At 43.4% G+C, this 25363-nt stretch overlaps 1 protein-coding gene and 1 non-coding gene across 4 annotated transcripts; both read left to right on the forward strand.

Moving 5' to 3' along the window:
* Positions 1–17: 17 nt before the first annotated feature.
* SNX5 (sorting nexin 5) lies at positions 18–23876 on the forward strand. Of its 3 annotated transcripts, none has more exons than XM_036825119.1 (14): positions 18–160; positions 400–481; positions 10134–10238; positions 11348–11458; positions 12514–12635; positions 13693–13816; positions 14496–14591; positions 15814–15919; positions 16002–16077; positions 17326–17365; positions 17455–17541; positions 18778–18937; positions 21754–21839; positions 23086–23876. In XM_036825119.1, exons 2-14 carry the CDS (start codon positions 431–433, stop codon positions 23134–23136), a joined length of 1215 nt encoding a protein of 404 aa, XP_036681014.1. In that variant the 5' UTR covers positions 18–160; positions 400–430; the 3' UTR covers positions 23137–23876. The 3 variants fall into 3 exon arrangements, with proteins under 3 accessions (XP_036681014.1, XP_036681015.1, XP_036681013.1); XM_036825120.1 differs by having other exon boundaries at positions 27–160; positions 404–481; XM_036825118.1 differs by lacking the exon at positions 18–160 and having other exon boundaries at positions 234–481.
* Positions 5305–5541, forward strand: LOC118882118. The gene has a single exon (XR_005016673.1). It is a non-coding gene; the product is annotated as a small nucleolar RNA SNORD17 (small nucleolar RNA).
* Positions 23877–25363: the final 1487 nt, after the last annotated feature.

Consider the following 25363-nt stretch of genomic DNA (forward strand, 5'->3'; position numbering starts at 1 on the left):
TCAGAGCTCGTCGCCATCTTGGACTCCGGCTGAATAATAAATTCCCTCCCCCTAAGAGCGCGCAGCCTTTCTTGAGACGCACCTCGCTGGGAGAGTGTTAGGGGCAGCGCGTCCCCGTGGCGGCCGGTGGTCGGCGGCTTCCGCGTGGCTCGGAGCGAGGGTAGGCCCCGCGTAGCTTGTTTGCCCAGCTCCAAGATGGACGGCAGCGGGGACGGGGGAGGCCGCCCTGGGGGAGCACGTGGGGCGCCGCTCGCCTTTCCTGGGGCTGCTGGGACGGTGGAGGAGTCGCGAGGCCTCCCGCCGCCGTCGGGCAGAGAGGCTGGCGGAGGCGGGGCCGCGGCCGCCCCCGAGACGAGCCCTGGCGGCGGCGGCGGCCCAGCCTCTTCTCTCCTCGCACAGCCAGGCGGCCACGCTCGAGGCCCGCGTCGCCATGGCCGCGGTTCCCGAGTTGCTGCAGCAGCAGGAGGAGGACCGCAGCAAGGTGAGGCCCTGGCCGCCCTCGGCCCCCGGGCCGGGAGGCCCCGGCGGTCACCCAGACCCCACGCTCCTTGCCCTGGTTCCCGGGAGGGGCTCGCGGGGCAGGGGCCGGAGACGCGGGAGCGCGCGCTCGGCGTGGAAAGTTGCTAAAACTTCTCGGGGGAGACCGCGCGGTGCACGCGAGATCCGCTTTGCAGCAAACGACGGAGCTCGAAACCGCGCCCCAGCCCCTCCAAAATACTGGGGAAATTCAATCGAGTCAGGTATCGGGAGTGTGTCTCTTGCAACTTCAAAAGCGCTCAGTGCGCCGCTCCGGGAGGGAGTGCTGTCGTTTTTAGCAGGTGCTCAAATAGTTGAACTTAATTTTCGCTCTTAAGATTTGCGTGTTGATGTAAGTTACCCCCATGCCGCTTGGATCTTGAGGTCTAAAAGGTGACTAATGCAGTCAATTTATGTCACCATAGCCAATTGAAGATTGAGGCAAGCCTCCACTTTGATTGGTCCTTTACTCATAAGTTAGTTTGAAATTTACAGGGGTTGGTATGAGCCGCAACGTTTTGTGCAGAATCGTCAACAGAAACGTTTTTCTAACAGAAAATGAAAAAAAAACTAATCTAGGAATTCGAGACGCTCTGACATTCAAGTAACGTGGAAGGCATCTCTTTAGAAATCAAAGGCATCTTTGATCCACAGCTCTTTGGAGAGACCTTTTCATCTAGTGGTGCCAAAGCTCGCATACGGCTGCCGGATTGTTCAGCAAGGGGGTCACTGCTGTATTAGTTACTGAAATGAAGCGTGAGGATAGGGTCTTGGTTGGGGTATTTTTATTTCTTTCTAAGTGGAAAGAAGTAATTTTTTTTTCCCTCCCTAAAGCCGGAAGTGGGAACTTGAGAACCATTCTTTCTAGAACATTCCAAAGGTAGTTTTCTCTCTAGAAGTTTAGATGGCTGAATAGAAATTTGGGTAGATGGCTTTCCCCCCTCCATCCCCCACCTTCCATCTTCTTTCTTGGTCCAGAATTTATTTTAGACAGCTCTTTACAACTTCAACTGACCTTCCTATTTGTTAGTATAGTATACCTGTGGTTGGTTTTTAAAATAACTTTCCCACCATTCTGATCCTTGAGCAAAAGAGGATTCTGAAGGCTGTTTCCTGCTTCCTGGTTTTAGTGACTACAGGAAAGGATTATATAGAATTATCTTCCTGCTTTTCTTTTAATTGCAGAAATAAGGAAATAATAAACTTAATAAAATATTACTCTAACACGTGGCTTCATTTTCCTTCCTGATATCCGATACTAGTCCTGGGATGTGGATCAAGTCTAGATGATTTTTACTGTTCACCAAAGGGGAGTTTGGGACAAGAGTGAAATAACAGGAGGGCAAATCTTGGGCAAACTGTTCTCTTGCTGTAATTCAGCTTTGTTAGTTAACTGAAATATTTTACGTTTTTGCTGAAAATGTAAGTCTAAACTTTCTGATTGCTTTGGGATTTCCATGAGGATAGGGGTTCTTGAGGTTTAGATCCGCTAATAAGGCAGGGAACATAATTAATTCTTGAGGATTTTGAGTGCTGCTGCAGAACTTTTGGCTAGTTCAGCAAAACAGGAGTACTGGCCTATATCCGGTAGCCTGGCACTTTCATTTAGTCCATCCTTTTGAGCTGAAGGTGTTGATTTGTCTTCTTTCCCAGAAAGCAGTTGTATGATTAATTTGTTGTTTAACTAGTCCTCTACTGATGGGAAAGATGGTGTTCTGGTCTTTAAATTTAGAAAAGTAAGGTTTTGCTAAGTCGAGCCCCTGAGAAATTTAACTGAACCTTTAACATCATTAGGCCGCATCTTCACGATAAAGAAACTGGCGTAGTGCAGCCCCCGCCCCGCCTCCCGCACTGGCTGCATCAACATTCTAAGGTGTCTGGAGTTTTTAATGGTTGGGGAGAGAAATGGAGATTATGCAGGACCTTGTTCCCATAAGATATTTACCCAGGCCTCCTGTTTGCCAAAAGGTCCTTTAAACAGCGGCATCACGTTTAGGCTCCCACTCACGGACTCAGTGTATGTCTATTGTGATGAGTCTTGGTCCCGTTAGTCTTGCCAACCTACGGCAAATGGAGTGCCAGTCCTGATTGTCTCCTGGGATTTTTATTATTCTTAACTTGTTAGTGGACTGAAGCAAATGATCGCACAGGAGGGCTTTGTAAGGGCCCTCCCCAGCCTAGTGCTGTTACTTTCACCTTAACTTTCACTAGTTGGTTACATGGGCTTTGGGTGGACAGTGTTTCCTTCCCAGAGCCAGTCATTAACGTTTTACATTTATGCTGCCCCTCTGGTTTGCAGATTGTTAACTGGTGTGGAAGTTGTCTCTAGGGACACCACTCTCCACCAGCTTAGATGAAGAGTGTTAAAATTTATGTTAGCATAGGAACAGTCCTGAATTTTCACCAATACTGCAGCAAGTCCAGAGTAAGTGATTCTTGTGGACTGAAGTTTTCTACTATGTTTATGGCTTGACTTCTTAAATTCGGGAAGTGTGGCTTCTCAAAGCTGCCCAAGCCTTAGTTCTGGATCAGTAACTTGCAGACAGTGTCTTAAGATCCCCATTTATGAATACTACTATAGCAGGTCATGATCTGCCCACTTTTTTTTTTTTTTTGGCTGTAGGAAGAAATGGCTTAGGGCGTCTATGAGAGAATTTTCTGGATTCTGAGATCCAAATTCTCATTTGGTATGAGACCTAGTAAGTGACTAACATCTAACGTAGAGCTTCAGTTTAAACCAGGGTTTCTTAACTTGAACACTACCGATTGACATTTTGGGCTTGATAATTTTTTGTGGGGGGGAATTGTCCTTCCTGCGCATTGTAGCAGTATTCCTGGCCTTTATTGGGTGACCGTAACTCCCTTCCCTTCATCAGTGACAGTCAAAAATAAATGCAGACACTGTCAAATGTCCCTTGGTTGAGAATCACCAATTTGAACTTTCTAAAATGGTGTGATATGGGTGGGTCAGATTGTGTTAGAGGCTAATCTTTAGTGTGCCAGTTTGTTTCAAGTTTTTTTTCAGATGCTTGATAAATTCTAAGGAAATAGCAGGCCGTTTAAAACATCAGCATCGTTGACTATCTTTGGTAGAATTAGCCTTCCCCCCAGTATTGAGGAGCCTTACCAAAAAATGGTAAAGGGTTCTGGGCAGTTGAGAGTTACAAACTCTACTCTCTTTACTATGTTGGAGTTCACTGCCCCCTTTGGACAGTGGAAACCTGAGGCTCGGATGCCACAGTACTCACAAAGCATTGTGGGGCAGAATTGAAGTTCACTGAGAAATGTGCTACAGGGTGGAACTTGGTTTAAAAATCCTGCTTTTTTGCTCTGTTGTCCTGATTGCTTGAGGAAATTAGGATGTACTTCTGTAGGTCAGTAGTACCACTGGCCAGTGGTGAAAGGCACATGCAGTGAAGTTAGGTTGTATTTAGGGAAACAACCTTTTAATGAACCCAATTATTCAGAGAAAAGTATTTTTGAGCTTTATAAGTTCTGCCTTTTATTTTTGAAATAGCGAAGGGATAGTGGGACATCTTGTCTTGCATGAATAGCAAATTTGTTTTTTTACAGGTTCAAATTGAGAAGTTTCTTTACATCTTTACATGAGAAGCTAGTTCCTCCCCACCCCCCCCCCAAAAAAAAAGATACTTCACCTCCAACACCTGTATATTTTCTGATTGGCCATTGAGTTACTCTTAAGAAGAGAGATTTCCACCTAAAAGGGGGATATGGAATTTCTCAACTGTTTCATACCCCAAAGGCAAACCGTAAATACACAGGGAGGAGTGAAGTTGCAGTTTGAGGTTCAGGAGAGACTGAACTTTAGTTTAGAGATTGGGTTCTTGGCTTGCCCCCCCCCCCCCCCCCCGCTTCCGTTTACAAACTTGGTGTAACTTTTTCAGGCACTGCTATATGGTCTGAAGAGGAAAGTGTAGTTTTCTCAAAATAGTTGCTTATGTTAATCTGTGGTATGAGTTTTCTGCCAGAAGAGTTTATGGTTTACTTGTTTTTGAGGGGCAGATCCCTAAGCCTTTGGGTCTAGTTAGTGTAAATGGTGAGGAGCACAAATGCAAGTGTCACCAACCTGAAGGCTTTCACCTGATCTTTAATGAAGAGCAGTACAGAGCTTACATGTTGTGCTAGTGGGGACCAGGTATCTGGTGAGTGATGAAGGGCTGAAATGTTTATATCTGAAAGATCTGGGAAATGTGTGGTGCCTCTGACTGGCATACAAGGAATCCCACCAGGAAGCAGGCAAGCTTTTCTTCTCTCCACGCTGCCATTTGTGTCTTAAACTCATGACACAAGCTCAAGGTCAGCTCTATCCACGTTGCTGAATCATCTTTGTTGGTGAAGGTAAATTTTATTCTCAAATCTTTTTCTATTTCATCTTGGGTTGATCATAAAGTAAGACTGCTTTGTAGTAAGGAGTTGTGGACTTGATAGACCAGGAGGAACTTTTGGAAGGGAGACTTGATGAAATCTAGTAGTAGGTGAAGGGCTTTAGCTTTGAATGGAGGAAATTAGTTTTTTGTTTGTGGCAGCTGCTTCCTCTGTAGCAGTGGTATGTTGATTCCCAACAGAATTTCTGTGCTAGGAGATCATTATAGATCATATGGTTCAACCTTTCACTTTGTGAACTCCTGAAAATAATCCAGGTATCTTGCAATTAGATGGATTGTAATTAGATGGATTTCACAGTGAATTTTGTTTTAGCCAATAATTCAACTTAATCTCTTTCTGGTTCCATGTTGGGATTCCACTAGCTCGTGGGCTTGCAGCCTTGTGAAATGATGATTCAGTTTATCCATTCGCTGAGTACGCTGCACTGACCTTCTTCCAAGCCTGGATTTCTGTTCTAGGAACTCTGGGCTGCATAGCCTCCAGATGCCCTGCAGTCTGCAGTGTTCTACTGTGGACAGCTTGTGTGTTGGTGGACTACCGGTAAGAATGGTTGGTGTCAGCAGGGATGGGTCCCTGTGGGTCTCATCTCACCAAGATGAGTGGTGGAAATCTGATCACCTGCTGCAGCTCTTTATCTAGTTGTTAAGCTTGTGGCTAATTTCCATAACTATTATCTATGTTAGTAGGCTGAGATCTAGAAGTCTTTGGTTCTGTTGTCCTTGAGGACTATGATATATTGGCAGGCCTGAATTATAGGAAGGGAGAAGCCAGTGGTGGGGGGAGGGAGATGAACACAGATACCTGTAAAAGCAGCTCATGTATTGCACACAGTCAGTTCAATTGTTTTTCATGCACCAGTGCCTCAGGGATAAGTGGGATAGAACACAGACAAGTTTTGGTTACCTTCAGGGTGGGAGAAAATAGTAAGAAATAATTCAGTACCATTACAGTATTTGAACCATAAAGAGGGGTTCGGAGAAAGATACAGTATTAGAATTTCTTACAGAGCACGTCCTTCCTATGAGCTGAAACAGTAACAAAGTAATATATGTTTCGTAAGTATGTATCACGTGAGTCAGTTTTCAGAAATTACTGCAAATCCACTGTGTCTGCCGCAGAGCATTTTTGGATTTATTTCCTCACTAGTGAGTATTGGACTAGGCAAGGTATCTGTACCTGTCCAGCTGAAATATGGCCTGGTTGTTTCTTGCCTGTTCTGGCTCCATGCTGCTTACAGACCATTCAAAGATGATTTGTCGTATTGGCCCTCTCCCTGGTAGGGGTCTTTAGTACCTTAGCCATTGGGTGAAGGGAAAGCAAAGCAGAATCCTTAGGAGAGAAACAGTTTGAAGGAGAGGCACACTGATGTGTAGCATGTGCTGGCTAAGTACATTTCTGCTTCGGGACTGGAGAATGGAAAGTCATTTCAGTGTATACATGCAGGCTTTTCTTCTATCTGCAGTAGTTTCCTTGCAACATTCAAATTAAGATGGAAATATAGGGGCTGGCATATTCAATTTCTTGCATGTATACAAAACTGGTTAGACTTAAGTGGCTATTCAACTAGACCCCATTCTAGCAGATCAGAGTTACTGTGGAGATGATTTCTTCCCATTGTGTTTTGTCATTTGGCTGTATGGCAGTAGTGTAAACTGGAGTCTGCAGCTGCCATAACATTTTTTATACTTTATATATCTTCTTCTGTGGGTCCTGAATTTCTGAATCTGGCTTTCTGTGTTGCCCAGCCACAGAGGTGCTCTTTGCCATCTCTGTGCCACTTAACCTTTTGAAGAGGAGGCTTTGCAATGGCGTTAAATTAAAGTGTACCAAAGTGAGTCATAAGTGAGATCTGGACCAAAAGTGGTCCTTAGCAGCTCAGAGCTTTGCAGATCTGTCCTGTGGCCAGTGTCAGGTGCCCCAGCTGGGAGGCTGATGAACAAGTGAGGGAATGCACAAGGATTGATTTAGTTTTTCTCCTTTTCAGCTCTCTTACCAAGCCTTCAGATTTCTTAAAACAGTTAAAATTTTGTTTTCTAAATGAAGCAATGCTTGTTTACCCCCTTTTTTTCTCACAAAGATCACTGTAATCCTTACTGTAAGGATTAGTCTGATAAGGAAGTATATTGGGGACTGAAACTCCATCTAAAACTTGGAGTATGTGATGTAGTGGTTTCTGTGGAAATCTACAAAAGAAAGTCTGTTTTAAAACTTAACATTGCGCATTGGAGAGTAAATGTGTTTTAAATTTGATTCTCACCAGTGACCTAAGGGAATGGGAAAGGGAAAGTTAACGTCCCTAAGGTTAGACTCCGTTCTGAAGCCTGCCTCTGAAGCCTGCCTCGCCTGCCTGCCTGCCTCTTCCCGCTGCTTTAAACAGCTGTCCCAGTCATTTTGACACCTGTGGCCCAGGTCAGACAGTGTTGGCCAACAGGGCTAAGGCAGCACTCTGGGCACGCACTTAGGCTAGGGGGCAGAGATGGTGAGTGGGCGAAAGTTTATGGAGGCGTGTCACCCACTCGCTGTACCCTCCACCCTGTTGATTATTTAGCAAGTACTGTGCCTTGGGGCTATGGAGTGTTGGTTCTGTTGACCAAGCAGAAAAAGGAATGCTGAGCTTTTAATCACAGTTGATGCTTCCGGAGTGAGGAGACAGTGCTGACTTAGAAGCTTTAAACATTTCACAACTTTTTACTCCTTGGTGATTTATGGGCTTCATTATCTGGAGGGTTATCTTGCTACAATACAAGAAAGTTCCTTTGACTTGTGAATAGGGATCATTTGAGTTGGTGATGGTCTGCATACTCAGAATTTTGCCACCATCTTTTTTCAGACAATTCTTTAAGGCCTAAATGCAGACTTTTTCGTGTTATCTGTTGTGGGTTTCTTTTTTTTAATTGTTTGTTTTGTTTTTGTGGTGGGGTGGGAGTGTTCATCATGTCAGGTGGTGGGATTGTTGAGTCCCTTCCTAGGGTGGTATATTTAGGCAAAAGTGATTACTGCTGGAGAAGCTGGGTGCTTGGCATCGTGTTACAGTGCACAGTCTTTCCAAACCTCTAGTGGTTTTTGTTATTTTGTGTCTTCATCATACTCTTACACTAAAAAACAAAATATCTTTACTGACAAGAAGATAGTAACACAGTGAATAACCTGGGCTGTTACTTCTGTATGGTTGGAGTGTGGGAAAGAGGTGACATCTGATGTTGGCTGGTGAAGTCCATCGCCGCTTTGACTGGTGCTTCAATGAGCCCCGTTTACTAGATTACATTCCCCTTGGGTCTTCCAACCCTAATTCCCAAGGCAGTCCTTGTGGTGCTCGCGGGCTCACTGGGCTTGGAGTGAGCTAAAATGGAATCGACAGTGTGTTCAGAAATTGAGAGACTGCCGGAAACCAGGATTTGTGACCTCGTTAGGAAATGGAATTTCAGGAAACATGGCTGTTGTTGCTGAACTCAGGGAAATGCACCTTAGACACGGTCCCTGGGCGGCCCCATCTTTCCACCAGTAACCTGACCCACTTTATTCGTGTACTGACTCTTGCCGCATACAAACATGAGATCAGTGGGGTGGCCAGTATTCTCTGCAGTCAAATTTAGTGTATATTTTGAGGTCTTTTTGAATGCTGCATTTGCCCAGTGGTAAATTATCAGAAGGAAGGAAGCTTTTATCAGAAATGTGTCAGAGCTAGAGTCACAGCTGCGATAAAATGAAGTATCCCTGACCTTGAAGCTTTATCTTTGTTTGCAAAGATTTCATAAATGGACATGTGAAAATTAAGCCAAACAAGCAAATATTTCATAGGAGTCATCAAGAATTCACTTGGAAGATGTATTTAGGTTGACATGCCAGGAACTGTTAAGTATATTGTGATCTTAAAATACTTGATGTTAAAAATCAAGTTCTGGTGGCAAGAATGTGAGCCTTAGTTCTTAGAGGAAAGCCATTGTTCTAGGGCTCACTCTGGTTTTTGCAATTAAAATTTAAAAAATTTTTTTCTTGGTCACAGTGCTGAAGGAAAAAGGGAAGTACTGACAGTTTCTGAAATACTACAAAGGAGAGAGAAGTAATCCATGTGTTCTTAGAGAATATGTTTAATCTTTTTATACCTAATAGAACCAGTTTTTCTATTTTCAGAAGTTCATCAGTCTTTGGTCTTTTTATTTTGAAGAAAGGAATTCAAAGGGAAATTTAGAGGGAAAAACTCAGGATTCCCTGTTCTCTCATCCTCTTAACTCCAGTCTTCACTTGACATTTTCCTTGTGTTAATAGTCTAGAGGGTTCTGGCAACTTTAGCACTAGGTTACAACTGGGGGCTGGGGGAAGGATGGGATGTTTAATCCCTGCAACCTCTTATTTGTGTCAGGCCTTCAGATCCACTGTCAGCTTGTCTGTCTTAAGAATGAAAGAATTTATCATATTTTAGATTCAGTAGGAAAGCTTTTTTTTAAGGAAGACCATTTTAACGACTTTTTCCTAACAGTCCACTTCTTCCAAGAATTCTTTTTAAACAGGCAAAACTGGAGTTGGATATTATTTTCCTCTGAGTTTCCAACTCACAAAAATCATTTACTTTTGTTTCCAGGGCAGTGCTCACACTTCTCCCTTATATGTAATCGCAGTGGAATTCTGATAATTAAGGCCTTTGTTGGTTTTTACAATTCACTTCTTGTGTCTAGATTTCTCATCTCCTTGACAGTCCCTGAATATAAATAGGTCCACTCTTGAGTGGATTTTTATCTCTCCGCCCAAGATCCCATACCACCTGACTGTTCTCTGTACTTCCAAGTTTTCCCAGCCTCTAACTTTCAGATATACATACAGTCTGTTAATGCCTCTTGAATGTTCTTGTAATTTGGGCATTTATGGAAGAAGTTCAAGATTTCATTCTATCCAGTTGAAGCCTTCTTATTCTTAGTACAGTTCTTCAAGTATTTGGTTAAATGTATTTTTCATGGACACAAAGTATGTAATGTACATGATATTAGAATCATATAGTTGCTTTGTTTAGATTACAGGAATTCACTGGACCCACCCATGCATTTAAGAGCAGGTTTCCCCACAGTTTCAAATATTATCTCAACTGACTTTGTTCTACATAGAACAATAGAAGTCTTACATAGACTGCTTTTTAATTACGAGCTCCCCATTTTTTGAAAGGATACTTTTTAGGACTAAAATGAATTTGAGACTAATAGCCAAAAAATGTATTTCAGCTGAGATCTGTATCAGTGGACCTGAATGTTGACCCCTCGCTTCAGATTGACATACCTGATGCACTCAGTGAGAGGGATAAAGTCAAATTTACAGTGCACACCAAGGTAAGTGACAGAATGACTTCAGTAATAACAACAGTGCCAGGTTGCAGCCTTGTTAGCCACAGTGGGTGTGAGAAGAGACCTAGTGACCTGAGTGCAGTGTGGTACTCCTGCTAAGTGAGGCCCCTCCCTCCGCTTGCTCCTAGTAAGCATCAGATGAGTGCTCTTCTTACAGCATTTTCTACTGTGGTGGAGCCCTGGGGCTGTGGGCTTTGCTGGTGTTTAGTGTGGCTTGTGCTCTGCTCCGTGGGGAAGCAAACCAGGCAGAGCCACAGAGCTGGAGCCACCTGCCACAGAACTCCACCTTTGTTTTTAATTTGCATGCGTGGGAAGTGCTTGCTTTGCCCATATTTACTAAGTTCTTGGCCGTCACCCCACCTATTATGATTCAGAAGGTTTTTTTCGTCCAGATTTTTAAAAAATTTTACTTTGAAGTATAACCGATATATAATGTTGTGTTAATTTTTCTCCAGATTTTTAATTTGACAAAAGCAATATGCCAATCTGTGAAAAATATAGAAAGTTTAATTTCTTGGGATCTTTTCAGGAACATTTTTAGCCTCCTTTCTCCTTCCATACTAGTTAAAATGTATTGAGTGCTTGTCTTATGCCAGGCACTTTTGTAAAGGGTTTACATGGGCTTAATTTTCTCTTTCTAACAATCTTATGGTATTCTGTTATCCCCATCTTACAGGTGAGGAACTGAGGTACAGGTTTAAATGAAGTAAATGGCTGAGGCACAATTTGAGTCAGGAAGTTTGAAGCTAGAGCTCTTGGTTTATGCCATCTCCAGCATAATATTGGTAATATGTTGTCTCTGAGGTCCCCTCCCACGAGGTTTTCTCTGCGTACCTTGGTGGCTTGATTAACATACCTGTCACTCAGGCAGCGTGAGGCCTACGTGATTATATCTGTCTGAGTTGACCTGAAAGGTGGAGTTGTGTGACTAGAATTCCGTAAAGAATGTGCTGAATCTTAGCTTTGTTCTTTATTGGATCTCATTAAAAAACTGGATGTTCTATTATGCAGAATTTTCCCATAGTGCACTGCATGAAACCCAAGCCACTTTATCTGAAAATAGTAGTTAACAGTTACTTCTTTTTTCTTTACAGACCACGCTGCCCACGTTTCAGAGCCCAGAGTTTTCTGTTACAAGGCAACATGAAGACTTTGTGTGGCTACATGACACTCTTATTGAAACTACAGACTATGCTGGGCTTATTGTAAGTACATTTTGGGTAATCAAATAATTACCGAAGCCAATTTCTTCTCCCTTGCTGTTCATTTTGTTTTGAGAGACTTTTACCCACTTTTTTTGTAATAGATTGTGAAAATAGTCTGATTTCATTTGTCAACTAGAGTATGTGTTCACTATTACTGGTAAAATCTAAAGTATGTGAAAATAGCGTTTTAGCTGTAAGATGAAGCATAGTCTTATATTCTGTACAATAAAAGAGAGTAAGCAGTTTCATGGTGTAAAGTCTTGTCTACCTTTGCGTTTGGCATTTCTCTGGCATTTCCTTTCAGCCATCAAGTGGAATTGATCTCTGCTGGTGGTAGTGTGTGCTGGGTTTCTCAGGTGTGTTCTGCTGAAGGCGTAAAGGGGGCAGTTGTCTTTGTGCTCGGCCCTTGAGAGTTAATGCGTGGCTCTGGGAAGAGACTTAGCTGATTTTATTTATTTTTATTTTTTGGCTGCACTGTGCAGCTCGCAGGATCTTAGTTCCCCAACCAGGGATTGAACCCGCGCCCTCGGCAGTGAAAGCGTGGAGTCCTAACCGCTGGACTGCCAGGGAAGTCCCTTAGCCGATTTTAAAGGAGAGAGAAACACGGCTTTTCCTGCCAGGCCAGCTGAAGAATCTGGCCAAATAGTTAAACAAAATCAGTACTGAAGCTTATGTTTAAGAATGTCCACGCAAAATTAGAATCTTTTATCCTCTGGAATAAATTCCTTTATAAATCCAGAGATTATTATCTTCATCGTACTTCATTGGCTTCATTTTAGCATTGATTGTAATATATAAATTAAACTGACAATTGAAGCAGGATAAACTGTCATACCTACCAACTGTCCAGTGATTAACCGAACAAATGATTGCAGTCAAAGTGAGTGCCCGTTGTAGGGGACACTTCTTTTAAATGGCCGAAAGGAATAAGGTTAAGAGAAAAGTGCAAGTTGATTTTCAGGCAGCCCCACTGGGCTCCCTGCCTCCTGTGCACAGGCACTGAGTTGCATGTCTCTGGGGGCGAGAACCCTCACAAGTTACTGCCTTGACTGCAGATTCCGCCCGCGCCTGCAAAACCTGACTTCGACGGCCCTCGAGAGAAGATGCAGAAACTGGGAGAGGGTGAAGGGTCTATGACCAAAGAAGAATTTGCCAAGATGAAGCAAGAGCTGGAAGCGTAAGTGCATTTTCTTGATGGGGGCTCTACCCTTTGAGAATAAAAATGTGTGCAGAAACGAGAATCTGACAGCTAATTTCAGTTAATTAGTTACCTGGCTATTGTCTTCTCAAACCACATTTTGCAGAGTGTGGGTGAAGGGACCTGGTCTTTGTACTTTAGACATTGATTCCCTGGGGACTGCTGACACTGAGTAGATGGTGGTTCTATCTGTAGACCATGCTTGTCGTGGAGTGTTGGTCTGGCATAAAGTGAAGAACTAAATGTTTGTCTTTATATATAAACAAGTCTTCAGGCTGTGATAACGTACAAAACTTTCTTCCCTGAAGTTTGTTTACTGGAAGTATAGCTGAAACTAGATGGCAGTGAGTGCTGCTACAAAGAAGCATTCTAAGAATAGCCACAGCTATGGCTCTTTTAATCTGGTTGTAATTCTTTCAAAGAAGAATGGATTCTTTATTCTGTATCATAGTTGGAGGTCTGCATACAGTTTCTTATGACGCCATCCTTGCACTTCTTTCCCTTGGCTCCCTCCCTTCTAAGGCATCCATCTCAGCGAGTCTCTTCAGCACGCTGCCACAGGCGCATTAGCCTGGTACCCCGTGGACAGCTCTGAGGATAGAGCGCTGAACACAACAGACTCAAGTTCCTACTGTTGGGAAGTTCTGAGTCATCTCTAGTGTGTAGATTGAGATGAAGCCACTTTGTAGTTTCTGATGGTTCCAGGCTTTGTTAGACTCACTGCTGTGTACATGGCTGCAAAATTAAAGGGTTTTCATGGTTTTAAAGAAGCCAGTGTTTTGTGCTTAAGTACACGTGGGTTTGGGCTTCACAGACGTACCCTATCAACTCTGGTTATATCGCTTCCCCTTTCGGTGGCTGTTCCACAGATTCCAAAACGAGAACTGCCTTATTACCTAGTTGGATGCTACATTATACCAAGCTGCTTTGGGTCCAGTTGAGGTGTTCTGCATGGCTGGAGGAGCAGCGCAGTGAGGTCCCAGGGAGCAGTGTTGGGTGGTCAGCTGAGCTGAGGCCTTGTGCGCTTCTCTTTCAGTGAGTATCTCGCGGTCTTCAAGAAGACTGTGTCTTCCCATGAAGTCTTTCTTCAGCGGCTCTCCTCTCACCCTGTTCTCAGTAAAGATCGCAACTTTCACATTTTCCTGGAATATGATCAAGATGTAAGGCATTTTTATTCCATTTCCATGATCCAGTTAAAATGTACAAAGAATATACTTGATATATTTTCTGAAAAATAGACTTTCAAGGTTGAGTTTCTTATCAACACAACAGAAACCTTTCTTAGATGCTCCTCCCCTTGCCCACCTCCCCGAGGGCAATAGATCCAACGTGTAAGGCATTTTTATAAGATGTTGCATGTAAATATTTTGACCTTTATCCCCTCAGTTAAGCTTGGGATTATTCGAAAGAATTTAAGTTGATCCACATTTGTTTTTTTCATTGAAAGGGAGACATATGCTTGCTTTTTTACAAAAATACGTTACATTTCTTGCTGTTTAATATGTATGAGGCAAGCCCTGACCTACACATTTCCTCAGAAGTCTTCTAACCAGTGAATAATCAACATAACAGAACAGTAATTCTACCAAGAATTTAAAGGCACTAAGACTTGATATTGATACCTAGATAGTTTTTCAAAATATCTCCTAAGTCACACTTTTAGAATTACAACCTGTGCTTAGATTTAGCTGTTTATTTGATATTTAGATCTGTTGTTAACTAACGATGGAATTAGAGGTATCTTAAGTGTATGCTTATACTAGTAAACAGTTACTTGGAATGTGTTCAGGACTTGATGGGAAATATATGTACCGTTAACTGTTTTGGATTTCTCCTTAGCTAAGTGTTAGGCGGAAAAATACCAAAGAGATGTTTGGTGGCTTTTTCAAAAGTGTGGTGAAAAGTGCTGATGAAGTCCTTTTTTCAGGAGTTAAGGTAAGTGGCCTTTAGCTGTTTGAGAAAATTCTTCTCTTTGTGTGAATAGGTGACTTTTTGTTTCTTCAGAATAGGTATTTGTGAAATAAATAGTATTAGCTTCTCAAAAATGTAAATAATTTTTTTCAAATTTGGTTATTTTTATCTACTCATTGAATTTTCACTTATTTTCCAAAAATACTCCCTTCTTTCCCAGGAGAAGGGATAAGAACCTTTCCACACTTAAGTCTTCATTTTCTCCTTTTCTGTAAGGAGAGGTTACTCAGTTAGTTATTTTTTTAAAAAATAAGCTACAAGACCAGTATTTCATGCTATTCTCCAGAATTGCACTGTCCCCTGGTAGCCCCGGCCTCAGGTGGCAGTTGAGCACTTGACAGATGCAGTTGGCTGGTGTAATAAAGGAACTGAATTTTATGTTTTGTTTACATGCTGGATTTCAAGGACTTGATAGGAAGAAAGAACCATAAAATATGGGTTTTACCTATTTCTTTTTATAATGTGGTTACTACAGAAGTTTTAAGCGGCACGTGTAGCTCACATGTTTCTATTGGACAGTGCTGTTCTAGAACATCAAATAAATGTACAAGTTTCTCACTAGCCTTGTAGGTGTGGTTTATTTCTTCACTCCTCAGCCCCCCTCCCTGCTATCATAACAGTTACTGTCTGGTGTCTGACTTTGCCACTTGAGGGCTTGAGTAAGGAGCCCAGGGTGTAGGTGCTGAGAAAGACAGGGTGTTGTCAGAAATGTGGAAGCTCTGGGGCTGTCTCTGGCACAGCTGAAGGTGTGCTGTCCCCACGCATTTAACGTATACAGGCGTTTGGCATCCCTGGTCAGTGCCCGCCAGATGCCAGCGTTTCCTCCCAGTCTGGAACCGAACACATTTGGCAGGTGCAGGTATCCGAGGCGCGGGAGCCACCCACCGGGCGGAACCACGGCTCTAGCAGAATTGCTGGAGGTTAGAGAGGATGCTGAGTTTTACTGGGCTGTGCTAAATGGCTCTTCAAAATGGTTCTCTCTGTTGACATTTCCTGCCAGCATTTCACTTTTCCTAATCCCAAGTATGAAAAGTCCATTTCAAAAAAAAATTATTTTTATTTCCCTAGTCTTTAGAGGTTAAACTTATGCATAAGCTTATTTCTTTAGTGTTTTTTTATAATATAAAATACATATTTGTATTGTTAGAAGTTTTGCTTCTTAAACCTCTTTTTTCCTTCCCTTTAGGAGGTAGATGACTTCTTTGAGCAAGAGAAGCATTTCCTCAGTAACTATTACGATAGGATCAAGGGTTCCTGTGCAAAGGCTGACAGAATGACCAGCGCTCATAAAAGTAAATATGTTCGCCCATTAGCCCCTTAGTTTGCTAATGTGCCAGCTCTGCTCACATAAAAGGTCTGTCCTTGTTCCTGCAGATGTAGCGGACGATTACATCCACACCGCAGCCTGCTTGCATAGCCTGGCTTTAGAAGAGCCCACGGTCATCAAAAAGTAAGTTTTTGTTGGAAGACATTTTCTCTAATCCCCTAATTGAAAACTGTTGGGTGGTAAAATGGGTAATGACTACACAGGTTCAGTTCTGCTCTTGAGCCAAGCCCATCTCCGGTCGACCATAGTCTCCAGCACTCACTTTATACTATACACCCTCTGAACGTAAATACTTTTACGTTTGTAAGGGACTCAGGGCACTTCTGTACCAAACGTGGTAGCTGTTGTCAAAGCCTTTATTTCTGTCAAACTTACATGTGTCTATTGTTGATTGTTTTGATTTTGGAATTGTCTTTGAGAGAAGTTTGCTTTGTGTTTTCTGGCAAGTGGTGCTTGCGCTTTACTCGGTAATGCCCTGGGCTGACTTGAAGAGATTTGGTTAAGGTGGCCATAAGGGTAAAGTAATGACCCCAGTCTGATTTTGAGCATTTTTTTATATTAATTTTTCACAGTTTCTTCATTCTAGTTATTTCTGGTGTGAGATGGAATAGTTGGCCCCTTCCATACCTGTGGGTTCTGCATCTACAGCTTCAAACAATTACAGATAGAAAATACTTGTTTTTAAATTCCAGAAAGTTCCAAAAAGCAAAACTTGAATTTGCTGTGCATCAACAACTATTTGCATAGCATTTACGTTGTACTTACAACTGTTTACATAGCATTTACATTTTAGGCGTGATAAGTAATCTTGAAATGATTTAACGTATACAGGAGGGTGTATGTTATACCATATAGATAAGGGACTTGGTCAACTGTAGATTTTAGTCTCTGTGCAGGGTGGGCACTGTATCCTGGAACCACCCCTCGCTGTTACTGTCAAATGACTGTGTTCTACTTACACCTAGGCTTGGTCTAGGGGGCGTTAGTATTTCAGACTTGAAAATGGGAGTCAGGCTGATGGCAGAACCAAGACAAACTAGTAGCGTATTTATGGCTTAGAACCTGACCTTGGCTAACACAAGTTTAACAGTGGATAAGAACTTGGGGACACGGGTTCTGCACAGCAAGGTGGCTGAGGGGCAGCAAGAGAGGCCAATGCCGGTGAGTGCGGCACTGGAAGTGTGCTCGATTTCGTAACCGTCTTCTCTGCTAGATTGGGCCACTTGTGATGAAAGCATTGCTTTGATAAGTTAATTCTAAAGCGCCACAGACTAGGACTCCTGAATTTACCCATTCATGTCTTAGAGCATTGATAAGATCATATTTCATACATGATTTAAGACCGTAAGCCAAAATCGTGTATATTTGCAGGTACCTGTTGAAGGCGGCTGAGCTATTTGAAAAACTTAGGGTAAGGATTTTTATGTTAGTCTTCAAGGTATGTATTTTATAATCTGTAGATTTCTGCTTAGATGATGGTGGCCTTTGGTTTTTTAACAGAAAGTAGAGAGTCGAGTCTCCTCAGATGAAGACTTAAAGCTGACAGAGCTCCTCCGATACTACATGCTCAACATAGAGGCTGCTAAGGTGAGGGAGTTCTCGCAGAAGAGGTCTGATGATACAGATGTATTCTCTTTGTTAAAAATGAAAGAAGATGGGAATTTGTCAGGATTGTTCATGTAAGTGATGTCAGCCTAAATAAAGAAGTAAACTGAGGCAAGCTCGAGTTTCTTCAGGAATAACAGAGGAGTTGCAGTGTGGGAAACACTGTAGCAAGCCACAGGAGAGTCCATTGAGGGTGTGGGGTGGGATGTATTTTGGGGCAAGGAGTGCAAAGAGGAAGAGTCTTTGGCAGTAAGATGGTTGGCGTGAGGGAGCTGGTCCCCAGCAGTCAGCTCATTGGCCGGTGTTCACTGGTCGGGAGGTAAGTCTGGGTCTCCTGTGTATCAGATGTTTGTGGGAAATCAGTCTCTCAGTTCTTAAGTTGTATAGTTATATTCTGAGGGTGCGGGTGTGTATCCTCCAGTTCCGTTTTAGATTGAAATCATCTCACAGTGACGTTCCTTTTTGTGACATTGTGTCCTTAGTTTGCATTGCTTAGGAACTTAGGGGCAGTAGGGCTGGTGCTGAGTAGACAGATAATGGTTTGGGAGATTATATGCTGTTGGATGCAGAGATAACCGGACACATGCCAAAGGGGCTATTTCTGAGGCAGAAAAGGCTTTGGGGTTGTGATCTTTTATTGAATTGCAGTTGTCACTGCATCCTTTGAGTCATAAAGCATTACTTAACCAAAAGCAAGGTGAAGTGGTCAGCAGAATGACCTTTGGGAATGGAACGTGCATTCTTCACTGTCTACACTGTCCTGAAGAAAAATGTTTAAATTATTTTTATATGAAATATACTAAACCTGGCAGCATAAAATTAGGTAGGGAAAATACCTAATGGGAAAATGTCATCAGGAAGTAGAAATTCATTCTTTCCCCCATAGTTTAGTTTTATTTTAGGTGACTTGTCTTGTGGCATGTTTTCTTAGAGAAAAAAAATCCTGTAGTCGTCACTGTTTGGTTCCTTCTCTTGATCCATATAAAGAATTCTGGAAAGGCTGTCAACAATGTATTAAGCATTGCTATTACCAGCCTAATGTTGAGATTTAAAGGGGGGGGGCGGTGCAGGAGATGGTTGATGTCTGACATTTTAGGCAGTGCCCCAAGGTACTTGTCTGTTTTTTAGAGTACTTCAGATAGTCTTCCTGTTCTGTTCTAGAGATTTTTCGGTATAGGTTTAACTACCGTGTATCATATCTGTTAATTTTCTTCTCAGGATCTCTTATACAGACGCACTAAAGCCCTCATTGACTATGAGAATTCAAACAAGGCATTGGATAAGGCCCGGTTAAAAAGCAAAGATGTCAAGCTGGCTGAGGCACACCAGCAGGAATGCTGCCAGAAATTTGAACAGCTTTCTGAATCTGCAAAAGAAGGTTGAGTGGGGCCACTCTTTATTTACTTTTTGCTTTTTATTTGGAAGTAATTTCAAGCTTACAGAGAAGTTGCACATATGGTACAGAGAACACCCATACATCCTCTGCTTTGTCACTTGCACACGTACATGTGCTCCTACTTGTGTGATTTTATAAACATATCTGGGTTGGGTTTTTTTTAACCTTTTGAGATTAAGTTGTATCTTTCTTAGTTGTTTTATCCCTGAAAACTTCACTGTGTTTCTCTTACATCCCTGCAGTACAGTTACCAACTTCGGTAACCTTTGATACAATACAGAGTTGTCCCCTCCCCGACTCCTCCATGTCAGCACTTGGTGCTGTCTATCCTTTATTAACACAAGCCTTCCCTTCTCTCCCATAGTTTTTTTTTATCATCTTCATTAGACTCATGGATTCCTGTTTTCAGAAAGTTTTAAAATTCATGACTGTACAAAGTTATTTTGGTGTTCATACTGTCCAGACTGAGCCAGTGAGAGTGCCTTTAAAGCTGGAGTGTCCTGGGCTTCCCTGGTGGCGCAGTGGTTGAGAGTCTGCCTGCCAATGCAGGGGACACGGGTTTGTGCCCCGGTCCGGGAAGATCCCACATGCCGCGGAGCAACTGGGCCCGTGAGCCACAACTACTGAGCCTGCGCGTCTGGAGCCTGTGCTCCGCAACAAGAGAGGCCGCGATAGTGAGAGGCCCGCGCACCGCGGTGAAGGGTGGCCCCCGCTTGCCACAGCTAGGGAGGGCCCTCGCACAGAAACGAAGACCCAACATAGCCATAAATAAATAAATAAAAAAAAAAAAAAAAAAAAAAAAAAAAAGCTGGAGTGTCCTTATGACACCCCCATATTTTTGAGGATTAGATGTTTCGTGCTAATCTTAGACCTTTTCTACTCCAGCCATGAAAATCGCCATTTCTTCCAGGAGCCCAGATTGAGTGCTACGTGTGCTCATTTCTTCTGGGGTGCCTCTGCTTCTAGACCTTTCAGCCAACAGTGGGGAAATGTCAGGATGTGTGCACACACGTATATACTCTTCAGGGATCACGAGTCTGTGATAATGACTCAGTTGTATTCCATCTCCACAGGGTTGGTTCTTGCCTTCTACCATTCCAGAGTAAGGGGCTTTTAAAATATAATTTAGGACTTCCCTGGCGGTCCACTGATTAAGACCCTCTGCTTCCAATGCAGGGGGCACAGGTTCAATCCCTGGTCAGGAAACTAAGATCCCGCATGCCATGCAGCATGGCCAAAAAAATAAAACAAAATAAAATTGGGAGATGGTGTACCATGTCCATTGAACATGAGTGTAATAGGTAGTCTTTTCCTTAGTGGGGATCTCACTGCCCTGAAATTCTTAGGGGCCATGGAACATGCCAGAGCAAAAAGTAAAGACTGTGTCTTCCAGAATGTGAATGTAAATTAGAGTGGACACTTGATTCACCCTCAGAACACCCTCCCCCTTCAAAACTCAGGTTTCCATGCGGAATCCGTATCTCATTATAAGACTGTTTCCTCAGAACTTCCCCCTCCTCTGTGGCGCTGCAATCCCGGTGTATCTGGAAGAGCTCTGCTCCTTTGTCTTGGCTCCTCTCTGTTCAGGACTCCGGTGCCCTCACTGAGGGACAGGGCTTCTCTGTACAGTCTTTGCAAATGGCCTGCAGACATGCTCCCATGGCTGCCCTTTGGATTCTTTCAGAGGAACCTCCTTCTCGCTGCACTGTAGTTTAAATAAAAATTCTAGCTTTTTGAAAAAAACAACTAATTTAAATTTATAAGGAAAAAGAACACTTCAAAACTACTGAGTTGAAATCTTAGGTTATTGTATAGGCCAGAGTTTAGTGGCTTTGAGAATTTTTTTAAAGAGAAGCCACAAAGCTTTACAATGTGCCAGATTAGGCCTGTCTCTATTGCCCACGGTTTGTCCCTTTGTTGTTTGATCGTATCCTTATTCAAAATGTAAGCCTGGGTGTACACTATTTAAAAGTGCAGTACTCTGTAGAATAATGAGATAAATGGCTCCTAGGCTGTTTGTCTTACGTTGAGGTTCTAAGGTTATGGCTGAATTGATGGGAGCTCTTGCAGAAGCACAGGGCAGTGGGCAGGTGTCCTGGGAGACAGATGGGTCAGTCTGGAGTTCTGGTCCTGGAGGGAAGGAGAAGAGCTTATTTTGACATCTGACAAGACCAGCCTGGTATATCCAAGTTACTGTCGTTAACATCACTATACATTTTTTGAGTTTTTATTTTTTAATGTGGCTGCTTGTATTACATTTCTGTTGGACGGTGCTGTGTAGACAAGATACAGGACTCTGAGCACCAGCTTAAGCTAAGGGAGGATTTTGATCACAGGAGTGATGGTGAGAGCTGCAGGGTAGAGCCTGAGTTCACTAGTGTGTGGAAGGAATCAGAGGGAGTCTGACAGGACAGTGATCCTGAATTTTCATGATGGATAAACACAAAGGTGGCATGTTCTGTAGCAATAGCCACAAAAAAGCAGTTTTCAAAGTTTAAAAATGATCCATAAAAAAGGTCATTGGTGCAAGTATGTGTGGCCCACTACCTCCCTAGCCCACCCTCCACAAGCACTGGTTCCTAGAGGGAAAGGGCAAGGCAGCTCAACTCAGAAACCTCCAGGTGTTCAGGGGCCATTCTTGGTGACTGGGGGTGTGTTCCAATGGCAGAGATAACAAAAATGTGAGAAAATGTGGTGTAGGGTACCAAAGCTTTGGAGATCATTTTATTTGTAAGAATGGTATTTGGAAGTTAAAGATGAAGATTGTTCTGTTTTTCTTGGTAAACTTTGCTTTGTAGAGCTAATCAATTTCAAACGAAAGAGAGTGGCAGCATTTAGGAAGAATCTGATTGAAATGTCTGAACTGGAAATAAAGCATGCCAGGGTAAGTGTTATCTTCAAACTAAGTCAACTTTGGGGGGTCTTTTTCAAGTTATTTACCAATTCACTCTTCCAGTGTCATCAAGCAGATGGCATTTGCTTTGTGGTTTTAATCCCCTGAGGTGTGGGTGGGAGCCACTTGTCAGAGTATTTTTTCCACTGCAAACCAAAACTCCGTATGTCTTGATGAAATACTGCTTTTTGAGAAGAGCATTCTTGGTGGCGGTTACCCAGCTTCTCTCTTGATGTCCTTGCGGGCCACACCCTGAAGGAGTTTTTCCAGTAATTTGTGAGCATCCATCATAGCATTTATAAGCTCTTCGTTATCTGGAGTTTTCATGGTAGATTTTTTTTTTAAATAGTTTTCGAATTTGCTAAGTGTCTTCTGATATTAAGTCCCTTTTGGTTTAAAAAGGAGGAAAACTTCCTCATAATGTTTGTAGCATAATTTAGCCCAGAAAAGATGGAGAACAGTGGTTCTCAGTGCTAGAGCATATTGAAATCCTACTGGGGAGCTCTTAGGGGTTTTTTGTTTTTGTTTTTTTTGTGCCCAGGCTCATTCACTCAGGGTTTCTGGGCTCTTTGGGTGGTTCCTGGGTGCAGCAGATGCTGAGCCTCAGGGTGCTGTCTGAGCCAGGGCAGTCAGGTCACTGTCGCTGGCCATCTGCGCTGGTTAAAGCGGGAAGACTGAACGTTTGTATGTATTTTGAATTCCTTTATTTTGACCACAACAGAGATGCTTACTCACTTGCCTCTTTAAGTCCTGCTGTATATGGCCTTTTAAATTGGAGTTTTAAAGTATCATTTATGGGTCATTTATGCGTAGTGTTCTGAGTATTCTAGGTTTTTTGAATTCCTTTAAAGTGAGAACTTTGTACAGTATTTCCTGCCAAGTCCTATGTGAATATTTATCATTTGTAATCTCATTTATAATCTCACCCATAACTACTTTTTAGCAACTTTTTATCCAGTCTTTCCAAGGCTTTCAAATACCACATTTAGGTTAAGTCACATGAGTGGGATTGGCATGATGGCAGTGGGAGCAAACCTGGGGTGTGGGGTGGAGGTGCTGAAGTGCTGACCAGCCCTTCTGAGGGTGAGGAACTCCCCAAAGTGAAATTGGGGTGAGGGGAATTGTGGTTCAGGGGTCATTTAATGAAAAACAAGCACCCGTCCAGATGTCTTGTGACAAGCGAAGTCGGTGGGTCTGAGGTCCGTGCCTCACCAGTGCCCCGACGTCTGTCTTCTAGAACAACGTCTCCCTCCTGCAGAGCTGCATCGACTTGTTCAAGAACAACTGAACAAAGGACGTGAATGTGAAGAAAGCCCGCATCACTTGCACTCAGATCATTACCGCGGAAGATTTATTACCTTTGGCTTTAGTTTAAAATTATGTGAATAAATATTTTGATTTCTAAAGATCTTAACACTTAACCATGTTGGTTTAAAGATATTTCTATTGCATGCTACTTGGACATAACTAATCTTTATGCATTTAATACCTCAGAGTGGGTAGAATCTAAGTACTGGGTATCTCCTCTAATTTGTCTTTCGTAATTAAGAAAGGGTGCGGGAATCTTGCGCCTTCTGGAGTCTGTGTAAGCAGTGGCCTGGCACACACTGCCTCACTGTTCCCTGTGCCCATGCCCCTACAAACCGGTGACTTTAGGGTAGGTGCCGATTATAACAGATGAGTCAGCCGCTTGCTACAGGTAAGAGACATTCCATCTCTTCATTAGGTAATTTCCCCCTTTCTTACTCTCCTGGTTCTTTAATCACCTTGAGTTGTTTGTACTATAACAAGAGCAAGAAAAATCTCATATCTTTATATACACCCTTTGCAACTCCATTTTTGTAGTTGGGAGATAAATATTTGAGGGGAAAGAAGCATCTTAAGGGTATAAGAACAAGTAATAAGGCCTAATTTAGAAGGTGGCCAGATCTACATTAAGAAAGATGTGAACCCCCTCCCTAATGGGGGGGGCGGTATGTGTGTGTTTGGACTTTTTATAAAGTGTACAATAAAATAATCCATGCTCTACTATGGAGTGTTTTTGTGGGAAACAAGGCCAGGTGCGCCCTGAGACTGCAGTCGCAGCTAAGCCTTGGTGGTGGTGAGGGCTTTGGTATCTGCCAAGCATTGTCCTAGCCTCTGTTCTAATCTTAACAGTTTAGAAGACTACAGACCTGTTTTTAAGGGTATATTTGTCCCATCATCGGTGTGACTGAGCCTTAAGGTGGTGCCTGCCAGGTTTATGTCTTATCTTTTGTAATTATTTGAAAGATACTTTGAGACTATGTAAAAAGTTTACCCACTGCTTTTAGCCTGTTTTAATCAGCCGTAACTGGTGTGAGGGTTGTAAAACTCTGGTTTTGGACACCATAGGTGACTTTTTCTGATGTTAAACTGATGCCGAAGTCTTGCCCTCCCAGCCAGTTACAGTGACTAAAATTTACTAAACAAGCCCAGACACAGTAATTCCTGCCCCCTTCACGTGAAGCGTTTGGGAGGCGTGGTGCAGGAAGCGAGTGCATTTAAACAAGCTCTGCTCCAGTCTGGGTTCCTAACCACGTCTCGGTTCCCGCACACCTGTCACCCCGGGATCCCCCACAGTAACACAGGCGTCATGTGGCGTTGGGGTGTGCGACTCTGCCTAGTGTGCCTGGGTCACAGCTGGTCCCAGGAGTTATGGCTGTGGCTCGCCTTGCTTCAGCCCGTGACTGGGGGCCACTTTGGACTAGGTCTGTTGCTGGATGTGGAACAGGTGGTTGGGGCGCTGGGGTCCAAGTCCCGGCCCTGCTTGGTGGCTAAGGGGGCTCCCTTCTGAACCAGACAGATCTGTAAGGTGCAGCAATGCTTTAAACTAGGTGCCCCTCAAGTTAATTTTATACGAGTGATCTCGGAGTGTTTGTGTTCACCTTCTGCACTAAAGTCATGGGCCTGCTGGTCATTCATGGAACTGCACGGGGTTCTGGGCGGGTGAGGGTGTTTCTAGTCCTCCCCTTCCCTGCCCACGTCGGCCAGTGGAGCCATTGCTGCCTCTGCAAACCTGGGCTCTTCCTGAGGAGCCAGGCGACCTGGCTAAGAGGGAGCCAACGCCCTGATGCAGGAAGGCAAGGCTCGGTGTGGGACTGGGTGCTGACATCTACGTGCCGCCTGGCGGGCGGCGGAGGGTGCAGACCCAAGGGAGGGGCTACCTTGTGCAGCCTCAGCAGGAGGAGAGCCAAGTGGGAAACTTACAGCTGCCCAGGCACCTTCCCTGGGCACAGGTGGGCACAGAGCATTCTAAAATGCTTTTCCTCAAGCCCATGGGTGAACTGGGGCCACTTATGTGTGGTGTGTGGGAGGCTTTTGTTGGGGTGTCTTCTGAAAGCTTCAGTGCGTGTGCTGTAGGGTTGAGGATTGCTCTGAGAGACCTGGTAGCTAGTGACTCTTCTGTACCACATACAGTGCATGCCAGGTACTGCCTTTGCAGTTCATCTGAGGTGATGCCTAGACCCAGCTCTGTAAGAGGTGGTTTCCATTTG

This window comes from Balaenoptera musculus, chromosome 15 (assembly GCF_009873245.2).
Source record: "Balaenoptera musculus isolate JJ_BM4_2016_0621 chromosome 15, mBalMus1.pri.v3, whole genome shotgun sequence".
NCBI lineage: Eukaryota > Metazoa > Chordata > Mammalia > Artiodactyla > Balaenopteridae > Balaenoptera > Balaenoptera musculus.